Here is a 27,321-nt window from a genome sequence, read left to right as displayed (position 1 = left end):
CCACCTTCAGGACAATTTATGTGGGAGAAGGAGAGACCACCAGAGGGCAGCAATAGAGAAAGTCACAGGAGAGGGAGCCAGGTTTCAGAGAAGGCAAGAAGCTGGAAGGACATGGAAAAAGAACAGACCATGGAAAGTGATGTCTTTTGGGACAAGGGGATGGCAATTCCAGAGATAAGAGAAGAAAGACAGGTAGTCAACAAATGGGAATTAAATTTGGACATGGAGGGCAGAAAAGTGCCCATAATGCTGCAAGCAACTAACTGAAAGCTCAACAAAGGAGCAGGGCAGTAAAACCAGAAAGGGGAATAATGCAGCAACAAGATGGGAAAAGGGGGTGGTTTAGTCACAACCAGGCAGTCAATAAATGGATGATATTGTTTGGCTGCTGTCCGAAGCAGCTGCCTTAGACAAATGGTTATGCAATGAAATGGAGACCTGAGTCAATTCCTCTGCTAAACTAGGTCCAGTGATGCAGGGAAGGAGGGTGGCTAGAGCAGCAGAGCTTCTGCAGGTTCACCAACTTGGGAGACGGGGAGCTAGTCCCTCTGGATAGCTGGCAATGCTATGAAATCGAAATCTGAGCTGATCTCATCATACATAGGTTGGAATGTGGCAGAGGGCATTGCCCCTTGAACATGCTCAAACTTCCAAATCTTGGGCAGCAATTAGACTACAACTTCTATTGACATAGACGTGGAGTTCAGTCCACAGCCCCCCCCCCCACACACACACCAAATGCAATTCCAGAAGCAGTTCAAATCATATCTGCTCAATATTGTTAGCATTTTGATGAAAGGAAGGTCAGCGCCTACTGAACATTTAGAAGCATTGGTTAATTGTCTGGATAGTCCATTAGGAATAATCTGGAGCATCTGTAGTTACAGAAGTCAACTAGTCTTTACTATCCCCTACAGTGCTATCGGTTTTAAATAAAGAAGAATGAGTGGATGGGTCCGAGAGAAAGAAGCAACATTAAAAAAAATATGAATGCATAAATTCCTTTATTGAAAATGTTGTGATAGCACGGCATTACATATTAAAGATCCATAGTTTTGAAGGGTCACTGAATTTTGATAGGACAACACTGTTTTGGATATAGAACACAAACATTTCAGATATGTGGACAAGTATAATATAATGGACTAAACTGCAGGTAACAGTACTGAAACATCTCATGTATCAAAAACCTTTTGCTTGCAACTAGCAATTGACCTGTCATTGGTAAAATAGTTTATTAGAAGGTTCCTGTAGTAACACAACATGTGTAATAGCAGCTCATAAGTTACAGTGAAGGTCTATCAGAGAGGAAATGATGGTCCAAAAACCCAGTGGAAAGTAATGTGTAAAGTGTGGTTTTGAGTGTTTTTACACATCATGAACTTTCTACAAGGATATTACCTCTGTGCAGGGGATTATGTGCATACCTTACATTTATATCATCACATGTGATGGATGCATACATCACTACTTTTTGCATGTACATGCTGCAGCAACACTCTTGGTGGCATATCCCCAGAGCACGCACACACTCCAAAGTAGGCATGTACACAGTCACATGCAATGAACATGCACATGAAGTTTCCAACACAGAAGCAGCATGTGCATATTGAATCAGTTATGCGCAAAATGACTTTTTCTTAATTGTATTATGGCCCAATTCTGTTCAAGGCCTGTATCAGCAGAACACGCTGTCACAAAAACGCCATAAACGCTTTGCGGCAGTGCAGTAAGCCAGCATGCCAGTAGGGAGGCCACAGATTTGCAGAATGATGGAGAGCAGAGAAGTTAAGCCCAGCGCAGGGAATGGAGACAGGTGAGGGGGCAGGGGAAGGGCAGAACAAGGAGGAGATGGGCCAGGGGGGCAGGTTCAGCACAGCTGCACATGCTGAATCCTGACCACCTTCCGGGGCCTGATCCTTGCACAGATCAATGTGTACTTGCACTGGTGATATCAGTGGCGCAGGCCTGACTTGACCTGTTACGGCTACTGGGGCTCAACCTGGGCAAAGGGACAAATGTCCTCTTACCCCAGAGACCTTCAGCAACCGAAAATTCCCTATAGGATGCAATGTAGCCTACGCCACTGCTGCTGCATCATCATGTGGGAATTGGGCTGCCCGATTGTTAGCAGATACTATGGCCTGTATCTAGTAATGAGTAACGGACACTTTCAAAAAGAAAAACTGTTAGTTCTCTTTTTATTTCTGAATATTAAAAGAACTGGAATGAGCAATGAATGCATGTTGTTTCTGCACAATTGTCTGTAACCTGGGCCCAGCTGACCAAATTTCATAATGTAACAAGAGTGGAGAGATTATAAGCATCTCCATTCCTCAGTGGGTCAGACCCATTCTTCTTTAAGCATTTTCATTCTTCTAAATCAAGCACCCTAAGTGGTATATGGATGGATACCCTAAGTGTATTTTGGACATATTGGCTGATACTTTTTAAGAAGTACCAATGCAAGATTTTTAAAAATTTTTTAATGCAATGATTTTTTAAAAATTGTGCCCCTTCTTTCAAGTTGACTAATTTTTTTTTTTAAAGCAAAGTGTCAGGATAGTATAAGGACAGCATCATCTTTTCAAATCTTTTCTAAACAAAATATTTTCCCAAGAAACAAATCATCCAAAAGTTTTCCTGTTTCAACTAACTGCTTAATTCCATTACTGAATTCACCAAACTGATTCCAGATCTCAAGTTATGTGTCCTTTAACAAATGCAAGTCATGCTTTTTTATTTTTTTAACTCACTACATGTATTTTTACAAAAAAAAAAAATTAATCTGAAAGAAAAACAAAACAATTTTGCTAAAGAAGCATAATTCAGCCACTGGGTTCAAATCTTATTTAAGAAATAGAACATTCTCCATCCCCCAAAAAAGGGAAGAAGAAGGGGGTTAAACTTTTTTGCATAAAACTAATATTTTTCTCTAAGAATATCAAGAAATTTATATAGTACACAATTTAAAAGTAATTTTCTGCCCATGAAATGTGGGTCCCAGAAGTAATCCATACCTATTTCACAGGCATGTCTTTCTGGATAACCAGTTAAAAACAGGGTCTCTTTCTCCATTCATTGCCACTCAATCAAACATGCATGTTTGATCATATGTACCAACAGTACCTCTAATTTCAGATAATCCAGAATTATGCACTCAGTGTTTCTGTCCCCTCCCCAACCCACAAGATCCCTAAAATAATTAGGGCAAAACAAAGAGGTTTCTTTTACAAAATTAAAAAAGCCAGCAAAATATAAAAACTAAGAACTCAAATGATTCATCACCACCGCTTCAGACATTTACTCAAATCACAAATCTTTCTAGGACATTCTGAGATTTGAAATATTAAAAAGAAAAACAAGCCTACATTAAAAAAAAAAATGTACTATACAAACAATAAATATGCTCTTTTAAAAAAATGCTCCCTTTAAGTGCTGCATACATTATTTCAAATGAAACCACTATGCGCCTTAGAATTTGGTAATGCAATTTTTCTCTCTTTTTGGCTTTCGCTGAAGCTGAATAAAAATACACATGGAATGTACTAAACAGGTCTATACTTTTCCACAGTATTCTTTCACAGTTACAGAAAATAATAATCCTGGTTTAAACAAACTCGTGTATCGTAAATGCCTTCCACAAACACCTGGCATCCATATCACCGGAACATTGCTAGGGCATGAATATTCACTCAGTCACTTTTGCAGATGCTGCAGTTCCTCCAATTTGAAATCTTCTTGCTGTGAAGTCATGCTCTGGTCTGATATCAGGGGGGAAAAGCATGTTATATGGTGAGGCAGCTTGCATTCCGATTTTCACCATCCAATGCGTGCTCAGTAAGCCAAGACCAGCTTTTTAAGGCAGGAAGTATGTTACTCAAATGTCCACACTTCCACATCCTGTACAACAAAGTCTTCTTTTTTCGATAAGATGTCATTATTAAATGTGCTGCAGGAGTTGCTTCGACCATGGTACAGATCCGCATCGAGCCACAAACCAAACTTGCCACTGAAAGGAAGGGGAAAAGTTAGCTGAAAACGTTCAGTTGTAGGATTAAAATGCTGAACACAACCAAACAACTACAATGCAAGTCTGAAAATTCCATTTCTTTCAAAATTATAGAGTTAAACATGTACTTAACTATCCCAATGAAATATAGAGTTGATGATGTCCAACTCTGGCTGAACCATGCAAGTTTTTAACTGGAGCAGTTATTCTTGGATAGCGGCATAAACAAGAAGAGGAATATGCAAACATTCAAATACTGCTCGTTATTCAGATTTATATGCAGTGTAGCTGAATTAACTATCATTTTTATAATGTTTGCACATTCTTCTTCTTTGTTTACAGTGCTTTCTGGGAATATCTGCTCTAGTTAAAAATCAACTGACATGATTCACCAGAATCAGACAGGCCACGCTCATGGTTCTGACCTCACTGTGGCCAGACACATTAAATTCTTTCGCAGGGTGGAACATCTTTAATTGAAAGGACTAACCATGATCCAGAGCCACTATATGCAAGGCACATGTAGGTAATCACCATGCACACAACCATTTATTCACCACAGTCGTTCTAATGGCTGAAGACATGAACCCATTTAAAAAAAGGATAGCAGTTTGCTTCTTTGGTAATAAAACGCGTTGCATACATGAATATACTTAGAATTATAGAGTTGGAAGGGTCCTTTAAGGAAATCTAGTCCAAGCACTACAGGAAAATTCCCTTTAGGTGCCAGTTGAGCCTCTGCCCGGAGATCTCCAGAGAGGAAGAACCCAGCCCTTTCCTCAGTAATTGGTTCCATTGTCAAACCAGTCTTGCTGTTAAGAAATGTTTCAGACATTCAACCATATATATCTCAATAGAATTTAAATGACTTACTCTCCACCCCCGAGTTCTAATGAGCTTACATCTCCATTGATAAAATAGGTGTTTTCTCCACTCCACTTATAAACCTATGAAAGAAAGGCACAGTATCAACACGAAAGCAAGATACTGTCACAGTGATACAGTTGGCTTACAAGTGGATTGTGGGTGTTATTATCAACATGTCAGCAGGGTGTGTAAACACTGGAAAAGTGATCTATTTTATATCTAAAATCATTAGCTATTTGATGGAATCAAATAGTGCTCTTTCTCGTAAAATTATCTTCCAGGGCCTGACTATTATTACAAAATAGAAATACATCTTACAATGATATGGTGTACCTCTCTCTCCTGCCCATTCTTCTGGTTTCATTTGCAAATACCATGTAAAATTCTACTTAAAATTATTTTTGATACAGTACCATATTTCAGGTCTTGTGGGTCTTTCAGCACATACCCGACAACCATAAAATGAATATTTTATGCCGCCCTGGGTCCCTTTTAAGGAGAAGGGCGGGATACAAATAAAGTTTATTTATTATTATTATTATTATTATTATTATTATTATATTTTCCCACCCAGAAGAGTGGCTTGGTCCAATTTCACACTTAAAAGCTATGTAAGAAACTTGGCAGAATATATAGTGTTCCAGACTAGTGTCTTTATTAATTTGATATATTTATATCTTGCTTTTCCTTCAAGAAGCTCAGAGTAACTTAGCTCCAATAGTGCATCATAATCATCCTTAAACCAAGATTTTGGCCATTTGGACCATTCAACAATACATTCAGAAGTTATATTTAAACTGCATTTCTAACTTTTGTGTACTTCGTATGTGTGTGATTTTAAATCACAGTGGCAAGTTGATAAACAAATAATGCAAACTCAGTTTTAACATATTGAAAGGTTAAAATTTATCTTCAATAAACTATACCTTGAAAAGAGGATTAAATGTGTATAGGAAAGTTTCTCCTGTGCCGTAATAGTGGTCACTAAACCTGAAAGGATGTGTTGCATAAGCTCCAAATATCTGTAAAAGAAAAAAAGCTTTATATTGGGAGACAAAAAGATACTTTCAAGATTAAAATCAGAAATCTTTGAACAATTCCAGTATGTTTAATGTTCTCTCTATTGTCAATAGAGAGAAAGCTGTTGAAGACCTGTATATCAGTGGTTCTCACACTTTTAGTACTGGGACCCACTTTTTAGAATGAGAATCTGTCACGACCCACCGGAAGTGATGTCATGACCAGAAGTGACATCATCAAGCTGGGAAATTTTTAACAATCCTAGGCTGCAATCCTACCCACACTTACCCAGGAGTAAGTCCCACTGACTATCACTGTTAAAGCATATACAGAGTAGCCTGTTAAAAGTACAGATCTGTAACATTTCCCCAAATGCAGTCACATACCATGAGAGCATCAAGTCTAATATATTAAAAATAAAATATTGAAATGAATGGGGACCCACCTGAAATGGGCTCGCCACCCACCTAGTGGGACCCGATCCACAGTTTGAAACACCGCTGTACATCATTTGGTACGCAATGTAGTTGCAAGTTAGGGGTAGATAAGGAAGCATGTAGGCCTTATTATATTTAATCTATCATAATTCGAGTAATGAGACTGTGAACAAGATTTTATGTTGGATCTAACCTGGTTGTCCATGTCTTTGATGACAAGGAGGACTGGACTATCTAGAGCTGTTGATTTGCGATACAAAGTTTTCAAGCTGGTTCCATGTTCCTGCGTACTGTACACAAGTCTCCAGGGATATCCCTGAACTCTTGCTGGTAGGCATCGGGCAAGCTAGAAGGTGAGAGAAACATCTGTAGTTTAAAATACAGTGGATTACTTACACCAGTGTCACTGGAAATTAATTCTGTCCAGTATAAGTACTGAATAATTTAATCCATAACCAGAGTTGCACTAATGACAATAAAGGAACCATCTGTCACGGTTTATACCATCTGTATATATAGACAGAATACATGGGCATACTGGACTGAATATGCTCACTATTTCTAAAAAGCATGTATAGAAGACTGAACCTCTCCAATCCAATTGGTTTATTATCCAGAGATAATCTGTAACAAGACAGATGAAAAAGTGAAAATAGGCTCTTGCTCATCTATCCCATCTCCTTCACTACTGAGTGGGGGGGGGGGGGAGAAGGACTAATTTTCACAATGCTGAAATGCGCATATGTGCTCAGCCATATTGTTAATTCTGGTCAGCTTCCAAATGGCCACTCACGCACAAGGGCTTTTCTAATTCTCCCTCCCATCCAAAGCCACTGAATGTCCCCCAAATGGTTTCTAAGTATTAAGGAGCTGCCTAGTGTGGTGTGCAATGCCATGGAGAGGAAATCAGTAACATCCTGAATGTACATGGAAACTCTTTCCTCTTGTTTGCTGAACTAGTCTGCTCCCAGTTTAGATCTGCTAGCAAAAGCTAAAAATCCTTCATTCCAGATAACTGGACTAGTCAATGAACTGGATACACCCAAGACTCACTTTGAAATTCTGGTTATGTACAGGATTGGAAAAAGAAAGAAAACAAAAATTAAAGTGAGAGCAGCAAATTAAGAGAAAGTTATCAACTTTACCTGTTCTATGTGCATATTTTCTAAAAGGACACTCTGGTTTTTTAAGACAGGTAAAGTATCATCATCTTCATCACCATCTTCTTCACAATAACTACAAATGCTCTTTCGGCGTTTTGCCTCTTCTACAGTAATAATCTAATCAGTAAAGACAGAATAAAGACAGAGAGATGTTTAAAAAACAGAACAGCACCTTGATCCAATAATTTTTTTGATTATCAGTAGCTACAGTAGATCAACTTTTTATGGAGAAAAAGTGACACTGTGCAGGACTGAGGAAGCACAAACATGTGTTAATGCTTCGTTTGAAAGGCACACCATGTGCACCTTGAACCATGCTTACGTTTATTTATTCAAATGTCACTTCTTCAAAAAGGAATCCAGAGAGGCTTACAAATCCAAGTATAAAAAGAAAAGAAAATGCAAAAATATAGCAACGTAACAAAAAAACCGAACACATACACCATAGCAAACAGCAGCAAAAAATAACCCATTTTTAATCCCTGTTGCATATATACAACCTTGGGCAGAAATGGCTTTTAAAAAGATCAGCCAATTCTGGGCAGTAGTCCCTAAAACATCAGGAACAAGGCAATGCAGGAAATGAAGTAATAAAACAGAGCTGGATGAGTATGTTAGGCATGCCAAAGGCTTCCCCAAACAGGAAACATTTTCACATTTTCACTACGTATCTAAAATCAATTCTTGTCAGAGCCAGGCGGGCCTGTCTGGGGAAGGTTTTCCTCAGTTTTGGTGCCACCATGAGAGAAGAGACCTGGTTCTTTCAGCCATCCATTGCACTTCAGTCAGCGGTGGGATCTGTGGCGGGGCCTCAGACACCAGGCAGAGAATCCAGAGGTATAGGAATATATAGGAAAAAGTCACCCTTAAGATACCCAGGATCCAAACCATTTGGCCTGGAATTAGTAACCAGAAAAGTTCAATTGACACCGGATGATCTGATTTGATCATTTTATACCACAGAGTGATCCAACACAGTATTTTGTTCCAGCAGTAGTTTTCCAACACTTCTGAAAAGCAGCCTTACATTGAATGTTTTACAAGAAACCAACAAGGGAATATTAAGCAGGAGTGGCTATAGTCAGGTCTGCTTTCTCCAGCAGTGGACTAAGCTATGACCACCCCTGTGCTATATAAAAAGTAAGTGATCTCCAGGTAAGTGTCATCGTTCAATCACCACCATGAACAATTTATCCCATTTTTGCCCAGCCCATAGGTGTACACATTTGGTCCTTGTTGCATAGATGCAACGTTGGACAGAAATGGCTTAAAGTTGTTCTGTTTAAGTAAGGTAAAGGGTTCTGGAGCCAGCAGCTCTCTCTACTTTTTAAGTCACTGATCACTATATAGTGACATAAACATTACCTTAAACAAAGGGAGCAAGCACTATCAGTAATACAGTACTTGCACATGACTGTGACTGGAGGATGTTGCCGTGTTAGAAATTATTCTAAGCGGCACTTTTCAAGGTTTTCATTTGGAATTCATTTATTTTCTACCTGCAACATGGAACTTTTAATTTGGCCACAGAAATTCAGTCCTCACTTGCAAGATCCATTCATCCCTGAAAATAGCCTTGAGGTCAAACTTCCAGCATCCCCTTACATGTTTGCAAGAGAATGGTCTGTTAATAAGACCTTCAGGATAGAGAACGTTTGGACAGAGCTATGCTATTTCAGACACAGTTTGCTGTCTAAGAACATAAGAACAGCCCCACTGGTTCAGGCCATAGGCCCATCTAGTCCAGCTTCCTGTATCTCACAGCGGCCCACCAAATGCCCCAGGGAGCACACCTGATAACAAGAGACCTGCATCCTGGTGCCCTCCCTTGCATCTGACTTAGCCCATTTCTAAAATCAGGAGGTTGCACATACACATCATGGCTTGTACCCCATAATGGATTTTTCCTCCAGAAACTTGTCCAATCCCCTTTTAAAGACATCCAGGCCAGACGCCATCACCACATCCTGTGGCAAGGAGTTCCACAGACCGACCACACGCTGAGTAAATATATATTTCTTTTGGTCTGTCCTAACCCGCCCAACACTCAATTTTAGTGGATGTCCCCTGGTTCTGGTATTATGTGAGAGTGTAAAGAGCATCTCCCTATCCACTCTGTCCATCCCCTGCATAATTTTGTATGTCTCAATCATGTCCCCCCGCAGACGCCTCTTTTCTAGGCTGAAGAGGCCCAAACGCCGTAGCCTTTCCTCATAAGGAAGGTGCCCCAGCCCCGTAATCATCTTAGTCGCTCTCTTTTGCACCTTTTCCATTTCCACTATGTCTTTTTTGAGATGCGGCGACCAGAACTGGACACAATACTCCAGGTGTGGCCTTACCATCGATTTGTACAACGGCATTATAATACTAGCCGTTTTGTTCTCAATACCCTTCCTAATGATCCCAAGCATAGAATTGGCCTTCTTCACTGCCGCCACACATTGGGTTGACACTTTTATCGACCTGTCCACCACCACCCCAAGATCTCTCTCCTGATCTGTCACAGACAGCTCAGAACCCATCAGCCTATATGACAAGCTTCCTATGACAAGCTTCCTTGTCCTTTACGGCCTCTCTAATTTGGTTCGTTAGCCATGCGGATACCCTCCTGGATTTAGTGGAGCCCTTCTTTCTTTGTGGTATACACCTCTGCTGGGCCTCTATTACTGTTGTTTTAAGCGGCCTCCATGCTCCCTGTAGAGATTGGACTCTTTTTACCTTCCCTTTCAACCTCCTTCTAACCAGCCTCCTCATTTGAGGGAAGTCCTCTCGTCAGAAGTCAAGGGTTTTTGTGAGAGGTTTGCCCAGTATTCTTCCCCCGACATGCATGTTGAAACGGATCACAGCATAATCACTGTTCCCAAATGGCTCAATAACACGGACATCTCTAACCAGGTCCTGAGTACCACACAATATTAACTCCAGAGTCATCCGTCCTCTGGTGGGCTCCATGAATAGCTGCTCCAAGGCACAGCCATTTAGCATGTCAAGGAATCCCGTCTCCTTTTCGTGACCAGAACACAAATTGTTCTGGTCACCAAACCAGACAAACCAGACAAACCAGACAAACACAGACCCTATCATTTAAGAGTACTATAGTAATATTCCTACCACATGGCTTCTCACCGAATCACCTCAATTCTGTCTTACTGGAAGCTTTCTTCTTTTTGACTGTCGACAGGATATTGTGCAACAAACTTTGGAAAAGTGTTGGCTCATTATCAAATTTGATCTTCCTAACATGTTTGCTTGGACAGTCATCGTATGCGGCAAACCTACAATGTGTTTGATTTTCCTTTTCTTACCCTTGTAAAAATGGCAGAATTAGTTTAATAACTGTTTTTCCTTTGGTGTAGATGGGAACAATGAGAAGGAAAAGCAGAGCAGTAATATATTTTATTAGCCATCTTGGGAACAAAATCTCAACTGAATTCAGGTACTTGTATAAAGCACTCAAAATATTTTGGGGTGAGAAAAAATGCCTTTCCTCTTAGTTCAAGATACAATATATAATTAATATTAAAGCTAAATGACAGAAATTTTAAAAAGCAAAAAAGCACTAATATATTAACCTTTTATAATTGTCCTGATTTGTAAACCCATTCATCAATGTTTTTAAGGATTCAGAATAAAAACCGCAATATCAAAATAAATCTCCTAAAATAAACACAGCCTGGTCTATAAGCTGTAGCACTGAATCTGCTTAGAAAAATGATCTGCAATTTATTTTCAATTACAGTTCAGTTTCCTTTATGATCCACGATGCTCAACAAATTTGTTAACCTCAATTACCCTCCACAAAAAGCAGTCCCAGATATCCAAATTCTGATTCAGAAGCAAAACCTTCACAGGGCTTTTGCATAAACAGATTGGCACTATGCTTGACAACTGGTAAAGAAGCCAGAGTACTGCAGCATTCAGCTTGTGAAAAAAATTCAACCCACCTGTACAAAGGGCTCCTGGTCAGGCTTGGCACAGTATATTATTTGAAAACTGAAAGGTATTTTCTGACTTCTCATGTTTAAGATTCTGTTTTCCTGCTTCTACTGCCAATTCAGACTCCTCACCACGAGGAAATCAGCTCCTCTCTAGCATGAGCAGCTAAGAAACTACCATCTCCAGAAGGTGAAAGCAGTTTCTTTCTTTTTATACTTCCTTGTAGTGCTCACTTTCGTTTTCCCTCCATATATGGCTGGAGGGGGGATGGGAACAAATCTGCACAAAAAAGCTGCCTTGGAAAAGTGTCAGAGGACGGTTGGCGCTCTGGAGATTACACAACAACAAAAATCCCTTTCCATTACCATTTTGATACACTAATCATAAAGAAACAAAAACAGACCCTGAGTCTCATTGCAGAAAACAGTATGCGTCCAAGGGATTCTCTCTCACACCTATTTTCATTGGCCAAGATGCTTTCTCCCCAAGCCCAACTGATGACACGTTCACTAATTTGCTTTAAAAACAAAGATTAATGTGGCACCTTGGAGACTACCGAATGCATTAAAGAGTAAACTTGTAGACAGCAGTCCATTTATCAGATGCACCAAGTGAAATTCTCAGTGTGCATACTCGTGTATTTCCCATGTGCATACAGAGAGAGAGAGAGAGAGAGAGAGAGAGAGAGAGAGAGAGAGAGTTGTGAACAGTATGGTGAAAATATCCCCCCCTTCTCTTAACCTGTGTGTGCACCCATCAGCCAACTGATGAGAACATTTCATGCATCTAACTAGATGGTTGGAAATACTGTACATTAAAGGCACAATCGTAATCAGGTCTACTCAGAAGTAAGTCCTATTTTGTTCAATGGGGCTTACTCTCCGGAAAATGTGAGGTTTGCAGCCTAAAGCATATACCATAATAAAGGGTTAGGGCCTATTTGCATAAAACTTTGAACTTCTCCCTTTATCACATGGTATGGTGAAAACCCCTGATTTCTCCCCCTATTTTAAACCTATTTTGGGCTTTTCTGCAGCCCCTGAGGCTTTTGTGATGTATCAGCATCTTGTTTACTGCCTTCTTTCCCAACTGTCCTATGAACAAAGAACCTGGCATTGAGTTCATTACACTGTGCAGTCCACCTGAATTTCAGGGGCAGGAAATTCAGGAGCTCATGTTGACCTCCCCCCCCCCCCAAATAACCAACCTCACAGGTAAAGCAGGGTTAACACCCACAGGTGATATAAAACAGAATTGTGCATTTTCCAACAACCTTAGTGCACCATATTCCATCTCCCTTCCCAGACCTGATCTGCCAACATAGCTCTACCCTGAAGCACAGGTCTAATTAGCAATAAACCTGTTGCTGCGGCTGGGACTTTCGACAGCACAAGATGACAAAAGTCTCCTTACCTTTAGAAGACCTCCAACCTGCTCAATTTGCACACAAGATGCAGTGTGGCTGTTCCATAAGACCTGCAAGGTCGCTTGGCTACTTCACTGGCTAACGTGCTCTGGAACTCCACCTTTGTTTGCCGTAATGATGCAATGTAATGCTGCTCTTTTATTACTGCAAACTACTTACTGTGCTTCATCAGCTAACGTGCTATTGCAGTGGTTCCCAAACTGTGGGTTGCAGCCCAATTTTTGGTGGGTCGTGAAACTGACAAGGCAGATTAGGCTATGTGCATCAAGGATTAACAAGCTGCTACTTGGGGGGGGGGAGCACTGCTGCCCATTCTAGCCACACCCCTTCATATTCATCAACCAGGCAGCAGCCTTTAGGTTGCGGGGAACATAACGCCTACAGAATGATCTAGATCCAATGAATGCAGGTCGCAACAAACTCTTAAGAAGGAAGTCCATGCCCCCCCTTAGCTGACAAGGAAAATTTATTGAGCTCTATGGAAAATGGAACTGAGCCACATGTGCATACTTACCCATGAGTAGGCAACTGTGCCTTGGCTCTTATCAAAGGTCATGTGAAGGGGAATGCAAGGTCACCAGAACTGTTCTGATCTGATGAACGTGGAACTCATAAACATGGAACTCAACAAACGTTTTAGAACTCCTCCCCCCCGCACACACACTATAGTAAAAGGGATAAAAACAAACATAAGTGCACTGGCATACCTGGAGGGGGGGCAAGTGGGAAAAAAGCCCTGGGTGCTGATCCTCCGGGGGCACCACCACCAGCCTCATCCTCCCACAGCCCATTTGTCTTTTTTCCAAAAAAAGGGGAAAGAAGCCAGCAGCTCTGCCAGCTTCTCTCCCTTTAAAAAGAAACCCTCCTCCTGATGGAGGAGGGGCACCCAGAATCACTGCTGGAAAGGCAGTGGAGTGCTGCTTCTCTGGTAGTGATTCAGCACCAGACTTGGCCGCCTACCTCTTCCCTCCTCCTTTATAGGAGGAGATGAGAGGGCTCCCTAGAGTGTCGGCACACCAGGAGTCGCAACTCCCAGCATGCTGCCTTTCTAAGGCACCCTCTTGCCTCCTCCAGAGAAGGGGAAAGGGGCACCCTAGAGTGTCAGTATGCAGGGAGTTGCAACTCCTGCACACAGACATTCTAGGGCTCCACTTTCCTCTCCTCTGATAAAAGAAGAGGGGAGGGGACTTGACGACAGCATGCCAGGAATGGCACCACTCTGAGAGCTGCCCCACTTCCCCTCCCCTTCAGAGCAGGGGGGAATCGTGCCAAGTGTGGTTGTGCTTTTGCAGCCACTCTTGGCGCGGTTCCTGGTCACATCTGAGGGCAACCCCCTCTTCCCCTTTAAGGAAAGGGGAGGGGGTGCCCCTCTGAGTGGCACAGAAGCGGTGTGTGCATCCTCTGATTTCGGAGGAGATGTGTGCCACTTCTCCAGCTCCAATGGAGTCTTCCGCACCATTTGTAAGTGATGCAGAGGGCTCCATTGGAGCCACTGGAGCCAGTGGTTTGGGGACACTGGAAGCAGCGCCAAGGGGGAAGTGCCATCCGCCTCCTGGAAGCAGCACTTGCCTGTCTTGGGCACTGCTTCCAGTGGCCTCAGACCACTCCGATGGAGCCCTCTGCACTGCATACAAGTGGTGTGGAAGGCTCTGGGCTGCCTGCTCCGTCCCCCCTTTTTTCAAGGGGGGAATGGAGGAGGCAGCCGTGTAGAAGTAATTGCAGCAACGATGACATTACTGCAATTACTTCCAGGTCAGGGGTGTGGGGGGACAGCAGAGGTGACCCTTTGCACAGGAAAGCCTGGGAACACCTGTGCTTGAGTGGTTGGTAAAGTGAAACACTTTTTTTTAAGGCTCGTAAAGCTAGGCGTGTTCTGAAACAGTGTCATTTTTAAAAGTGGGTCACAATGCTAAAAGGCTTGGGAACCTCCATGCTATGGGAAATAGTTGTTCTGTAACCATGTCGTCTTGCACCTATATTGCTGAACATCATATAGAACATCACATACTTACTCATGCTTAATGTACTCGCTTAATGACAGCCCAGAAGGTAACCAGTCTCTATCAGTAGTTAATGGCTAAAGCTCAGTATCTCGCTTATTAAAAAATTACCAAGTGTACACTTCCAGGTGGATATTCTTGCAGCATGGAGTGTACATGTGGACAGGACACCTGGCTTTTCATTTCCCCGAGTACAAGCTGTTCAGAAACTCAAGTGCAAAATCCAGGAGAAAAAGAAAGTAATATTTCTCATCTGCTCCATATACATACATAACTGAAATCAGCTGCTTATGCAGCTGCAAAATGCTCTCTATAGCATTTTGACTTTGGAGGGAACATTGCAAGACTTCTATGCACCGGGCTCCATTCGTCTATCTGGGTCAGTACTGTCAAGTAGTGACTCTCCAGGGTTTCTGGCAATGGCTCTCCAGGGTTTCAGGCAAAAGTCTTTTTCAGCCTTAACTGGAGACATCAGGGACGGAACCTGGGACCTTCTGCATTTGTTCTTCCAGTGAGCCACAACCCACCCTGCATTACAGTGTGCATGCATACACATGTGCACAACTTGCACACAGCAGTCCACATTCTTTTCTCAATAGTCAAAGACAATACTACCAGTTTTTCCTCTCTGTAGTTTTCCAATTTATCTCACCACATCCTCTCTCGATTCTCAAGCTGAACTTCTCATTTATCCATCTCATTTATTTTCTTTTTTATGTGGCTTCTGCTTAGGTGCTGCACATTACTGATGATTACGCACATGCAAATGTTTGACCTTTCGGTACACAGGACATGAAGAAAGGAGATGGTGCTAAAAATTCAGCTATGCATTTATGTTTTTGGAAACTAGGAGTTCAAAGAGGTAGATGAAGAAATGGTCTAGATGTAATTGATAATTGGGACATAATTATGACTATTCTTTTTTCCCTAGCAGAACTTGCAAGTATGTCAAGGTCACACACAGACTTGAAGAGTTTAGGGAGACCTTGTTCCAGCTCCTGAATGAATCGAGAGAGAAGCATGTGCATGGATCTTCAGGAATCCTCACTTCTGCCTCTGCAAGCAATCAAATTATCACCAGAGTACAATAAAGAGGTGGCTCATCAGCCATAAAGGCATTCTTTATTTCCACAGAACAACATTTGGCAATTATTAAATAATACACAATCAACAGATTAGAGCAGTGTTTCTCAAACTGTGGGTTAGGAGCCAATTTCAGGTGGTTGTATAGCACCTAGCACAGCTGCCATTGAAAATACAGGGTAAGAGCTGCTGGGTAGGGTGGGGTCCCGGTGGAGAGAGGCATGGTGCTTTGTTCTGAATAAGTGGGAAGATGGGGCACTGGAAAGGGGAGGGGGCTGTGTGGTTGACATCCAAGTCTGCCTCCTGCTTTGACTTTGAAACTGGAATGTAACAGCACAAGCACACTGTGTAATGGGACCTTTGACTGATCAGGCTTAGGTTTGAAGCCTAGATTGATGAAGTCACTTCTGGCCATGACATCACTTCCAGGTTAATGACATCACTTCCGGTGGGTGCCCATAGACTGTCATTCTGAAAACTGGGTCCCAGTGCTAAAAAGTTTGAAAACCAGTGGATTAGAGTTTCAACCTTAGATTAAATATATAAATGACATGTCCTTAGGATGACTGATTGCTTTCAAGGATGCTCAAGATTTCTCTTCCCTTTCCCTTCCCTAGTTCAGAATAGGAAGATTGCCCTGGGAAACAATCAGGGCAATCAGTGCCTCCCCCACATGAACTCTTACTGATTCTGCAGCAATTTTCCTGCTTGAAACCAGGAAGACAAGTTAACTTTTTCCCTTTCAGAGAACCCTGCTCCCAATCTTGAAGAGCAGAGCTGCAGGAAATGTGGGGAGGGGGTAAGTGTAGGAAAAAGTTGTGAACCTGTGAAAGTTGGGTCATGGAATCACAGTACAGTATATGGCTGAACCAGGAAGTTTCCTACCCTGAAAAGGGCAAAGCTAGAGGGAATATCCCCCTTTCAGCAAGCAAGTACTGCTGGAATGTCGGCAGACCCAAGAGATCTGCCAATGGATGATGGACAGAGTGAGAGGAGACCTGGTGCAGCTTGTGCAACCAAGAAACCCCTGGACTACATTAATGTAGTCCACATCCCATGCAAGCTGAAACCCACAGATGTGACCCCCGAACAGCCACAAGTTTGGTCTGGGTTTAGGTCTCCAATTTCTATTCTCACCATAGTAACAGAATTTTTAAAAACATGTCATTTGACTCAGTTACGCAAACTATTCTGATATTTGTCAGATTCTTCTACAACCAGAACAACGAAACCTTGAATTACTTCACCAGATAAATAATTTGGTACATGACATACCATCATCAAGGACACAGACAACTCTAGGTAAGCAGTCCAGCTTAGGCAGATATCACATATCAGAAAAAAGAGGGAGAAAAACTTTAATAAACAGTAGATTAATGAATCCAAGCTAAATAAGTGGCATTCTTTTTTAATTGGTTGGGCCAGGAATTCAATGACATTATTACTGAGGCTGTTCTAGTTCTAGGTTGTTATCATAACAATTAGAAATAGGGTGCAATCCTGAGGTGCCCTTGGGCCGGCGCACATCCCTACGCCTCTTCAAGAGTAAGCCACGTTGGTGCACAGAGGTGCACCAGCACAGAAAGGCTGAATCCAGCCTCTTTGGCAGCTTACTCCGTGAGCCTTGTGTCGGCCCAGCTGGGACCAACCCCCTCAAGCTGCTCCGTTCTCCTCAGACTTGTGCCACCTCAGGAGGTGGTGCAAGTCCTAGGGAACCCATAAGGGCAAGTGTGCTTTACCTGGAGGTAAGGGGGAAAGTTTCCCCTTGCCTCTGGCTGAACCACTTTGGGCCCCTATCCTGCGTTGAATACAGCGCAAGCCTCTTGGCTTGCCTGTTCCTGTGCAGGGTAAGATTGCACCCATAAAAGATTAAAAATAGCCTGTACTTCACACAAATAATGGTAGTCTGGAATGTGAATGAATGGTAGCTTTTAATATTAAAAAATTCTTATTGTCATAAATACAAAAGTAGTTTTTACATAAATAATTTTTAAGAGCCCATGCAATAGTAGGATTCTTTAAGAAAACTATTTAGAAACTAGAGGGACACGAACAATGATGGGATTAAAATGCTTTTGAACCATGTATGCATTATAGGCCCTTTTCAATTTGTCTATAGGCCAAATTACCTGACAGGTCTTAGGATGCGACGGTGTGCATGTCCCCTACCACATGATTACAAAAAATGGCCTGAATTCTCCAGGATGTGAAGAGAGGGCGAGGATGTGCATGCAACAAATTCTTAGATCTTTTACATAAGAACAGCCCCACTGGATCAGGCCATAGGCCCATCTAGTCCAGCTTCCTGTATCTCACAGCGGCCCACCAAATGCCCCAGGGAGCACACCAGATAACAAGAGACCTCATCCTGGTGCCCTCCCTTGCATCTGGCATTCTGACATAACCCATTTCTAAAATCAGGAGGTTGCGCATACACATCATGGCTTGTACCCCGTAATGGAATTTTCCTCCAGAAACTTGTCCAATCCCCTTTTAAAGGCATCTAGGCTAGACGCCAGCACCACATCCTGTGGCAAGGAGTTCCACAGACCGACCACACGCTGAGTAAAGAAATATTTTCTTTTGTCTGTCCTAACCCGCCCAACACTCAATTTTAGTGGATGTCCCCTGGTTCTGGTATTATGTGAGAGTGTAAAGAGCATCTCCCTATCCACTCTGTCCATCCCCTGCATAATTTTGTATGTCTCAATCATGTCCCCCCTCAGGCGTCTCTTTTCTAGGCTGAAGAGGCCCAAACGCCGTAGCCTTTCCTCATAAGGAAAGTGCCCCAGCCCCGTAATCATCTTAGTCGCTCTCTTTTACTATGTAGGGCTGGTTAAATATTTAAGGCACCATCCAAAATGGGCCTTAATGTTTTCACACAAGCACCAGGCACTTGCTTTGAAAGAAAGAATTATGGCTAATAGGTGTCATGAGTACAGAATAATGCATTACTAGGTAGCCAGATGTCACAGAAAACAGAATGCACTCACCTCCCAGCTTTTGGTTGAAGGTTCACTGAAGAAATTGTCTATCATATCAAGTTCCTCCTTTTCCACCACTACAAAGCCCTGTTCCTTAGCATCTTTGCCATACACCTCTGGCGACCACTGAACAAAAAATGTATACAGATGATCTACCCTGTGAATGAACAGAAAAAGAAAAGCACAAAGTGGTCAATAGTTACTGTACTGGAGAAATATGAAAAGTTTACTACATCACTAACTAGGTTTACCATCTACCTAAAAGTGGTTTTACAGACACAAACTGAATGAAGAGCTAAGGCATTAAGCTCAGAATCAGAACCCACTTTTCCCAGGAACTCACTTGGTGGTCACTGGCCAGCCATTCATTCTTGGAAACCCAGCAGCAATATAGGGACAATAATATTTTACAGCTGTTTTTACATCATATGAAGTGCTTTGCACATGCCTCCTGATAGACTTGGATAAAAGCTAGAGTGGGCATCAGGTTTGCACATTTTTTCCTCTATACTTTCTTTCTCTGCTCACAGAAGGGCATAGCTTTAGCACAGAGATACAGTGGTTGCAGTAGCACAAGATTCTCTTTTGCTAGGTTACTGAAGTCGCTTTGGGTTCAATAGCCAAGTTCAAAGGTGTTCCTGCAACCAAGTACAAAATAAAAGCAGGATCCCAAAATCCCTTTGATATTGTAGGCATCAAGTAATGAACACATATGTATGATTAGACTTCAGGTGTCACTGCCGGTTATATTGTCATGCCTTCACCCTGATTTCTGGCTCTACGTGAAGGAGACAAACAAGGCAGCTACAACATTATCTAATCTTTCCCTCTTACCCACCTATGCAACACCCATGATTGAGTCACTCCATTTTGCAAAACTCTTTTATAAAGAATGATATTTTAAACAGAATGTTATTTTAAACAATAAGAACAGCTAGTTCAATTACCTTCTCACATCAAACAATTTCATCGTGGCATTTATATAAATATAAACACAGACAGACATGTATATTTTGACAAAGAAACGTTAATCAGCTAATTTTTACAGCTAAATGCTCAACCCTGATGAGGAAAAGCCATGGCTTAATTAAAAATTATTGTGCTATAAATAGTTCTGAACTTATGAATACTGATAGCCAGAAATGTGTCTGTCTGTCTACTGATGGACAGATTTTTAGATCTGAGGGTGCCAAAATCCCTGGGCACACTTTGTTACCTAGTCAATATTTTATTCCTTTTTTATTTTAAGGTATGCATAAGCATAAGTTATTAATAAGTAATCTTCTGATGGTAAGAGGCCTTAGATCTAAGCATCTAAGAGGCCATATCTTTGAATCACTAGGTAATCAACATCTCCCCCCATGCTTCAACATTCTCTAAAACTCCTATTAGTAATGGCAGATTTTACCTTGTGACCGCAGCCTCTACCCTTAAGAGTTCTTGGCTTTGGGAAAAACAAAAAACTCCCATGTGTGCTTGTTTTGCAGGTTTCGAAAGCACATCCAGTAACAGTTTGTGTTAAATACAAATGCAAGTTCTTTTCATTAATCCAGAGCCATTTAACTTAGAGTCCTGCATTCACATTAGTGGTGTGAAGTAGGCCTTTCTATTACTAAAGTTTAACTTACTCTTGTTATCTTGATCACAGGCATTAAGATCTGCAGTGCTAAACACACAAAGACAGTACCAATGAAAACAAATGAGTAATGCTGATTGTCAACAGTTTTTCTACAAAGACTAATAATTGGAGACGGTCAATCAAAAATACCTTTCTAAGGGCAAATTATAATGTCACAAAGTAAAAAAAAATAGGTTGCTTGTTGATCAATTAAAAAAATAAATTAAAAAGCCACAATCTGGTAATACAGGGCCTCCTAATGCTTTAGACGGCATTAGAAACCTCACTTCTAGTTTTACAAAAAAATAACCAGCAGTGACTTTTTTTCATTCTAAGTCTCAGTTTGAGCCTGGCAGAGCTGGGCTCAGAGGATCCTCCAGAGCCTAGGGGAGTTCTACTCCCCTCGCCTCTGGAGGTGGAAGGCCGTTCGCCGGTATTCACTATTTTAGTCAACCACAGGGGGTTCTGAAACAAAACCCCCATAGAGACTGGAGCACACCTGTAACTTTATTAAGACCAACCAAAAAAACCCCTAAAATCTTAAGCAAGATTTTGAGTTCTCCCAGAACTCATCAGGCTGGATAAACCATCCAAAGGGGAGCAGTGTTCGGGGGGGGGAGGGGGAAAGAAATGGCATAACATTGTGAAGGACCCCAAAGTTTTCTTCAGGCTTGATCAGCAGTTGGGATTTGCAACGCCTTCCCTCTGCACGGCAATGGCAGCACATGATTGGCAAATACATCATTGCCAGTTATTTCTGGGTTTGGAGGCCTGAAAGAGATAAGAGGGCCACGGTAGGTGTGAAGGCTTTTCCCAGTGCTCGGTTTTCACACTCTGGAGCTCTTCCCACCACAGCGAGTCTTCAACCGCTCTTTGGAGAAGTGTGCCACGGTCTCTCTGCAGGGCAGTGGGTGTCCTGTGACTGCCCAGCAAGTGACCCATGACACCACAGGGCATTGTGACGCACAATGGGTTTGGGAACCGCTGGGTTAGATGTTAACAGAACACCAACATGACATATGGTGAGAAGGTTAGGAGAAATATCTGGGCATGGTTGCTGAACCCCACAGTCTGCACTGTGGTAACAGCAGAGAAAAATAAAAACTCTCATAGCACCTTCAAGACTCACAAATGTATTGCTGCATAAACTTTCATGGACTAGTTATGAATTAAACTCAGCCATGATCCCAACTGCATCAGGTTCTACAGAGCTATGTACAAAACCATGTGTGGAACCTTGCAATGTTCCTGTCATGTCTTGCTAACAGCCACATATGCACACAAATTCATCATGCTCTTGGCTCAGCACTTTGGTGCCAATCAGAAGCACACAAAGCTTCCTTGAATTTTTTTTTTTTAAAGGATGCTTTTGTCTGAGGCCATCCTTACACAAATATTGGGACATCATTCATATCATCCAGACTGGCCAGTTTATGCTGACTTAGCAGTTATATATCTACTGTGCAGATGAACAGAGGATGAATGTAGACTGAAGCCCATACGGATTGCAGAGAGCTTTTCAATCAGTGCTTCTGATCTGTGAAATAAAACACTATACCACAGGCCCATGCCCCTCTATTCATTCTCCACTCTCTAAAGTTACTGTAACTTTAAAATCTTTCAGCAGCACTATTACCAATGCTTTATCAGCCATAACACACATGCTCACATGTACACAGACACATACACACAAAGTAGAATTTTGTACCAGCCTTGCATCCTTCAGTTACTCAAGAACATACAAAAGCAACGCAACAACAGCATATTTATACTTACTCTTCAGAACTGTTAACATTCCCCATTGAAAGATGCACAGGCACCAAATGAAGGACTGGGTCAATATGAACATACAGCAGGACAAAGAAAGACCCTTATAAAGCATGCTTTTTTAATGATTACTACTCTAACATTACGTGCAAAAGATAAGGACTCCTCCTATTTCACAATCACAATACATCAGTGTCTAAGTCACTGATTAACTCCATGTCATTGTCTGGGTTAGAAAGTAATTATGCTTTGGAAGCATTTACTGCATCTCCAAAGACAGACAGAAAACAGAGATGTCCTACAAAAAAACCCAAGAGCTGTAGCAGTGACCTGTTGCAATAATGCACAAAATAAGCAAAACAGACATCATATCATATCACAGCAAGCTTATGTATGACATGATTTTGTTTGTGTTCTGTGAATTCCACTACAGATGCTGCCTTATAGTAGGAGTGTGTTGTAATGCAGTTTTGAGATTATATACACGAGTGTATGTGTGTGTTCACACAACAATAAGGGAGCTCCAACACTGGCTTGTTTTAAATAACTCTCCTGTTATCGTTCCATCATTTCTGAGTGTCGCTCTGTTTCAGGCTGTGGAAACAGTCTAAGGCAGTGGTTCCCAAACATATCTGCACCAGGACCCACCTATGTTTACAAGACTTAAAAAGAAGAAGAGGAAGATCTACTGTAGAAATTATATGTAATAACCAGGAAAAAAAAAATGCTCAGACATTGATCTCCCTAGATTTACACATGCTTGCAAACTGCAGGAGCTGAGCTCTTTTCAGGGTAATTAGTAGCTATCTGATTTTTGAATAGCCTCAGGGCTCAAAGCAATTAGTTATCTGAGCTTTTCATTAGAGGTTCTGCTACAGGACCCACCAAAAATCAGGTCCCGATCTACAGTTCGGGAACCACTGGTCTAAGGGTTTCCACCTCAGAGCCCACTTTGTTTGAAAAACTTTTACGACCATAGGATGCTGCCTTAAACCAACTCAAACCATTGGTCCATCTAATTCAGTATTGTCAAACTGACTGGCAATGGCCTCCCAGAATTTCAGACATGAAATTTTCTCTGCCCCACCTGATGATGCAGGGACTAAACCTGAAACCTTGTAGGTGCAAGCTGATTCTCTGCTGCTGAGTTAAAAACCTTCACTCACTTTTTCTGAATAGACTCACTGCTTCTAAGATTAAACTCTCATGACACTTCTGCCACATTTATTAGTTTTCATTTCACCTTTCCCCAGTGCATTTTTCTGTTAGAATCTCTCTACTAGAACATGCTCAAGAAATTACTCTTGTCACGAAATGCACTGTAGTAAGTCCACTTCTGCTACGCTGCCCACTTCTGCTACGCTCTGGAGCCATTCACCTCTGTTTAGCCTCACTGCAGCATGCAAGCAACTCCTCTCCTCCGCTTTGGAGCCATGTGGGCGGGGGGGGGGGAATGGAAGTGAATGGCTCCCAAGGGAAGGAGGAGGAGCCGCTTGCACACTGCAGAGAGGCTCCCTGCAAAACTTCGTGTACCCACCCCCTAGCTACGCCAGTGCATTGTGTAACACAAAAATGATTTATGTTGAATTTTTAATGTTTCTGATACAAGTCAGAGGCACTGATTCTAATGGTAATCTTAGTTTTTTGTATCATCAATACTTTTTAGTTAACTTAAATTTTGTGTTTGTATCTATCCTATTGCCCAAAATGCATTGTAATACACATTATCTAATACAACTGCAAAGCATAAATTGGCTAAACTATGATGCTATGCCAAAAATAGAGGCATTTTTAATATCCTCACACCAAAATTAAGAAACACCAGAACATTCAGATAAACATGAAATTGTTCAAATTTTGTTACACAGTGTAATAGAACTGTACAAAATACTAGGGCTGTAATCCTATACACACTTTCCTGGGAGTAAGTCCCACTGAACACAGTGGCACTTCTGTGTAGACATGCTATAGGAGGAATGTTTATGAGAGCTTAAGGGACAGAAAGAGCTGCAGATGCATGGCTAATATTGAAATTTTGAATCAGCCCCTACACTGCTGTCTGATCTCAAAGTAGATTCTTTGGCTGCTCTATCAGTTGCTAGCTTTTTAAAATTTTAGTTGTCTGAAAGGAAGTACGATCATGCTGGCTTTTTAATTTTCATTTCAAGGTTGGATACCGCACCCTTTAGAACAGAGTAGGAGACGTTGCTTCAAAGAAGTGACTCTGCAGAGTAGGAATGGACCAGGCATCACCCAGGATCTTCACCAGGCTGCACTTTAAGAAAGTGAAAGCTCATTGGCAACCCCTAGCTAGGCACTACTTGAATAAACGCACTGACATGCTGAAAATGAAAGAGACAAGGGACTGGTCCAGATTTTGCATAATGACTCTTGGCAAGTTTCACCTCCCACTGGGATGCTGCACTACAGAAACGTTCAGCGTTGCACTTTAAATAAAACTCAAAGAAAATATATTAAGCGTGAACAAAATGTGTGACTTGTCATTAATCATGGTGCATGCAATAACCAGCTGAGCTTTGTGACACTTGCACAATCACAAACCACACAGAAGCCTTAATAATCTAAACATACCGTAAGCAGGAGGGGGGAAAAATTATGTTTTCCAGTCACAAATATACGAGTGTTTTAGTTACTGTTAGGTGCTGTAAGTATTAAAAGGCAACAAACACAGGGCACACGTAGTACTTGCCTGAGAGAAGTATATTTTCAGTGAATGGCAGGCAAGACGTAGTCTTATATACTATATGTTCTTGTATGGCCCCCAACAGACATTTTAGGGACAGCTGCATCTTACCTTTCTCGAGGTACAGCAAACCAGTATTCCGGCTGTTTTCTTCTTTTACCATACTGTTGAGCCATCGTGGTACTCTGAGCAGTGAATGACTTTCTCATAGGCTTGCCTACTTTAATGCACAGGAACATTGGAGGGGTCTTGCTTTTCTCTTCTTTTGAAGGAAGCATATCTGAATCCCAGAAGCAAGGAACCATATAGTTATGATATAGCAAAATGTGTCCAAGAAGCCAATAGCCAAGATTAACGTTTTCAAGAAAGTATTCAATAAGAAACCCCAAATAAGTATTTGAGTCTACTAATATTTTAACTTTCCTTTAGAGCTGGCCTTAGGGCTTCAATGAAATTAAATTATTTTTGTGGGGAGGAAATACTAGCTTATGAAATAGCTTGGACACTTTGAGCTACATGTATAGTATATTAAGAGGGCTCTCACACGGCCCTGAAATCAGGAAGTCTTCAAATTTCTAGCACCCCTCCACTGCCTTTCACTGGCAGAGAAAATCTTGTGAGGCTGGCTAAGATGTTCTGAGTGCTCCCACAGGGATAAAGTTAGGATACAAATCTCCAAATAAATATAATAAAATATTCTAGTTGTATACCTTGACTTTGAAAAACAGCGGCGAAAACTAGGATAGTTCCACATTTTGCATAACAGCTTTAGATTATGCTTAGAGAAACCTATTTAGCCTAGGGACACATAGTGGCAAAACATATTATGAAAGTTCCTCTACATCACATTTTCTGCTCAAATTATGTATGCCCTGGCACATATCACAGCTTAGTTTGTGTCTTCTGCAGTTCTGCCTGAGCAATTCTCAGTGAGAGCCTGAAGTGAAAGTTCTCATGCTGAGATTATAGTCAGTGAACAAAAAACTTAATTTCCACAATGTCTTGCCAGTGCAAAGTGTTTGCTAGCAAATTTGTATAATTTCCAGACACAGAGAAGATGGCTGAAAGTACACTGCAAGTCTCATATACTCCATTACGCAGTCACCTAGACAACTGGTTTTCCAGTCAAAGAGCGCTTTCATCCCACATGCAACACTAAGTCAAAAACATGCAAGGGATTTGAGAGTTCAAAATCTAATTAAAATACCTCCTATTACCTGAATATTTAGGACATATTTCCTGCAAGTAAAAATGAGAGCTAGAGACAGAAACTGGCAATGTCAGAAACTTACACATTCTAAGACTATATATAAGGGTGAAAATAAGCTAACATGTTGCAGGTCATGCTTTAGAAAGATGTACACCTTACCTAGGGGACTGAACTGAGAACATTAGAAACAAGTGGATGGCTACACTAGAACAAAGACTATACAGACAACTAAAATTATCTTTAAAAAGTTATGATTTCACAACAAATCTGGCAAATTTTTTTTATTCTTAGGTGGATATGGCAATTTTTTTAAAATCACCCAATGTAGCAGTGTACACTGTTAAACGGAGACCAACAGTCTCTCCTATAGTGGTTTTCAAAATATACAAGACCCAAGTGCCACTTTGCACACAAAATGTGAGTTTTGGAAAAACATTCTTGCATGTATTGCAAAAATTGTGTTCATGTTTTTCATTAAACAAGTTCACAGAGGACAAGTCTACCAATAACTACACATCATGAGGACTGCCGCTGCCTCCACATTCAGAGGCAGTATGCCTCTGGATACACTTAAACTCTTAAAGGAAAACAATGGTGGAAAAGGCTGTTTGCCTACAAGTTCCACTTCTGGGCTTTTCAGAAGCATCTGTTTGGTGAATGCAAGAAACAGAATGCTGGACAAAATGAACCCCTGGTCTGAGCCAGCAGGGCCCTTCTTCTCTTACAGATTTTGTGGGAATTTAGTAAGGTTGTTGGTTCTCTCACCCAATTAAACTTGTTCATTGGTAAAGTTCCCACTTTACATGCATAAGAAACTCAGGCTTGAATCCTGATGAAAAACTTTCCTTAAAAATATCCCAGATGGGGGAAAAAAAATCTGCTTGAGGTCCTAAAGAACTTTTTTTCTTTTTCCAGTCAAAGTAGACCATACTGTGCTAAATGGATCAGCACATTGACTCAGCTAGTATTTTAAACTAATGGCGAAGCAAACATTTGTGTAACCTCACCCTGAGTGTACATGTTTGCCTATATGGCCTCTAGTCTAATATAATGTTTATACATCCTGATCCAGAGTCCAGTGTGTACTCTAGAAC

The 27,321-nt window shown here is 41.4% G+C and overlaps 1 protein-coding gene across 4 annotated transcripts in view; it reads right to left on the bottom strand.

The window, feature by feature from the left end:
• Positions 1–987: 987 nt before the first annotated feature.
• NCOA7 (nuclear receptor coactivator 7) overlaps positions 988–27,321 on the bottom strand; it is an 89,562-nt gene continuing 63,228 nt past the window's right edge. For 3 of the 4 annotated variants that reach the window (XM_066614197.1, XM_066614207.1, XM_066614217.1), the window contains 7 exons: positions 25,129–25,297; positions 18,938–19,085; positions 7,482–7,616; positions 6,530–6,682; positions 5,806–5,901; positions 4,886–4,959; positions 988–4,012 (listed from right to left, as the gene is read on the bottom strand). In XM_066614197.1, the coding sequence (XP_066470294.1) occupies positions 3,877–4,012; positions 4,886–4,959; positions 5,806–5,901; positions 6,530–6,682; positions 7,482–7,616; positions 18,938–19,085; positions 25,129–25,297 (911 nt within the window). In that variant the 3' untranslated portion in view covers positions 988–3,876. Of the gene's footprint in view, positions 4,013–4,885; positions 4,960–5,805; positions 5,902–6,529; positions 6,683–7,481; positions 7,617–11,443; positions 11,552–18,937; positions 19,086–25,128; positions 25,298–27,321 lie in introns of those variants that run through there. The other variant, XM_066614225.1, reaches the window with a different exon arrangement.

The sequence above is a fragment of the Tiliqua scincoides genome, chromosome 1, assembly GCF_035046505.1.
Source record: "Tiliqua scincoides isolate rTilSci1 chromosome 1, rTilSci1.hap2, whole genome shotgun sequence".
Lineage (NCBI taxonomy): Eukaryota > Metazoa > Chordata > Lepidosauria > Squamata > Scincidae > Tiliqua > Tiliqua scincoides.
Note: the sequence above shows the minus strand (reverse complement) of the source record. Positions and strands in the feature narration are given on the sequence as shown.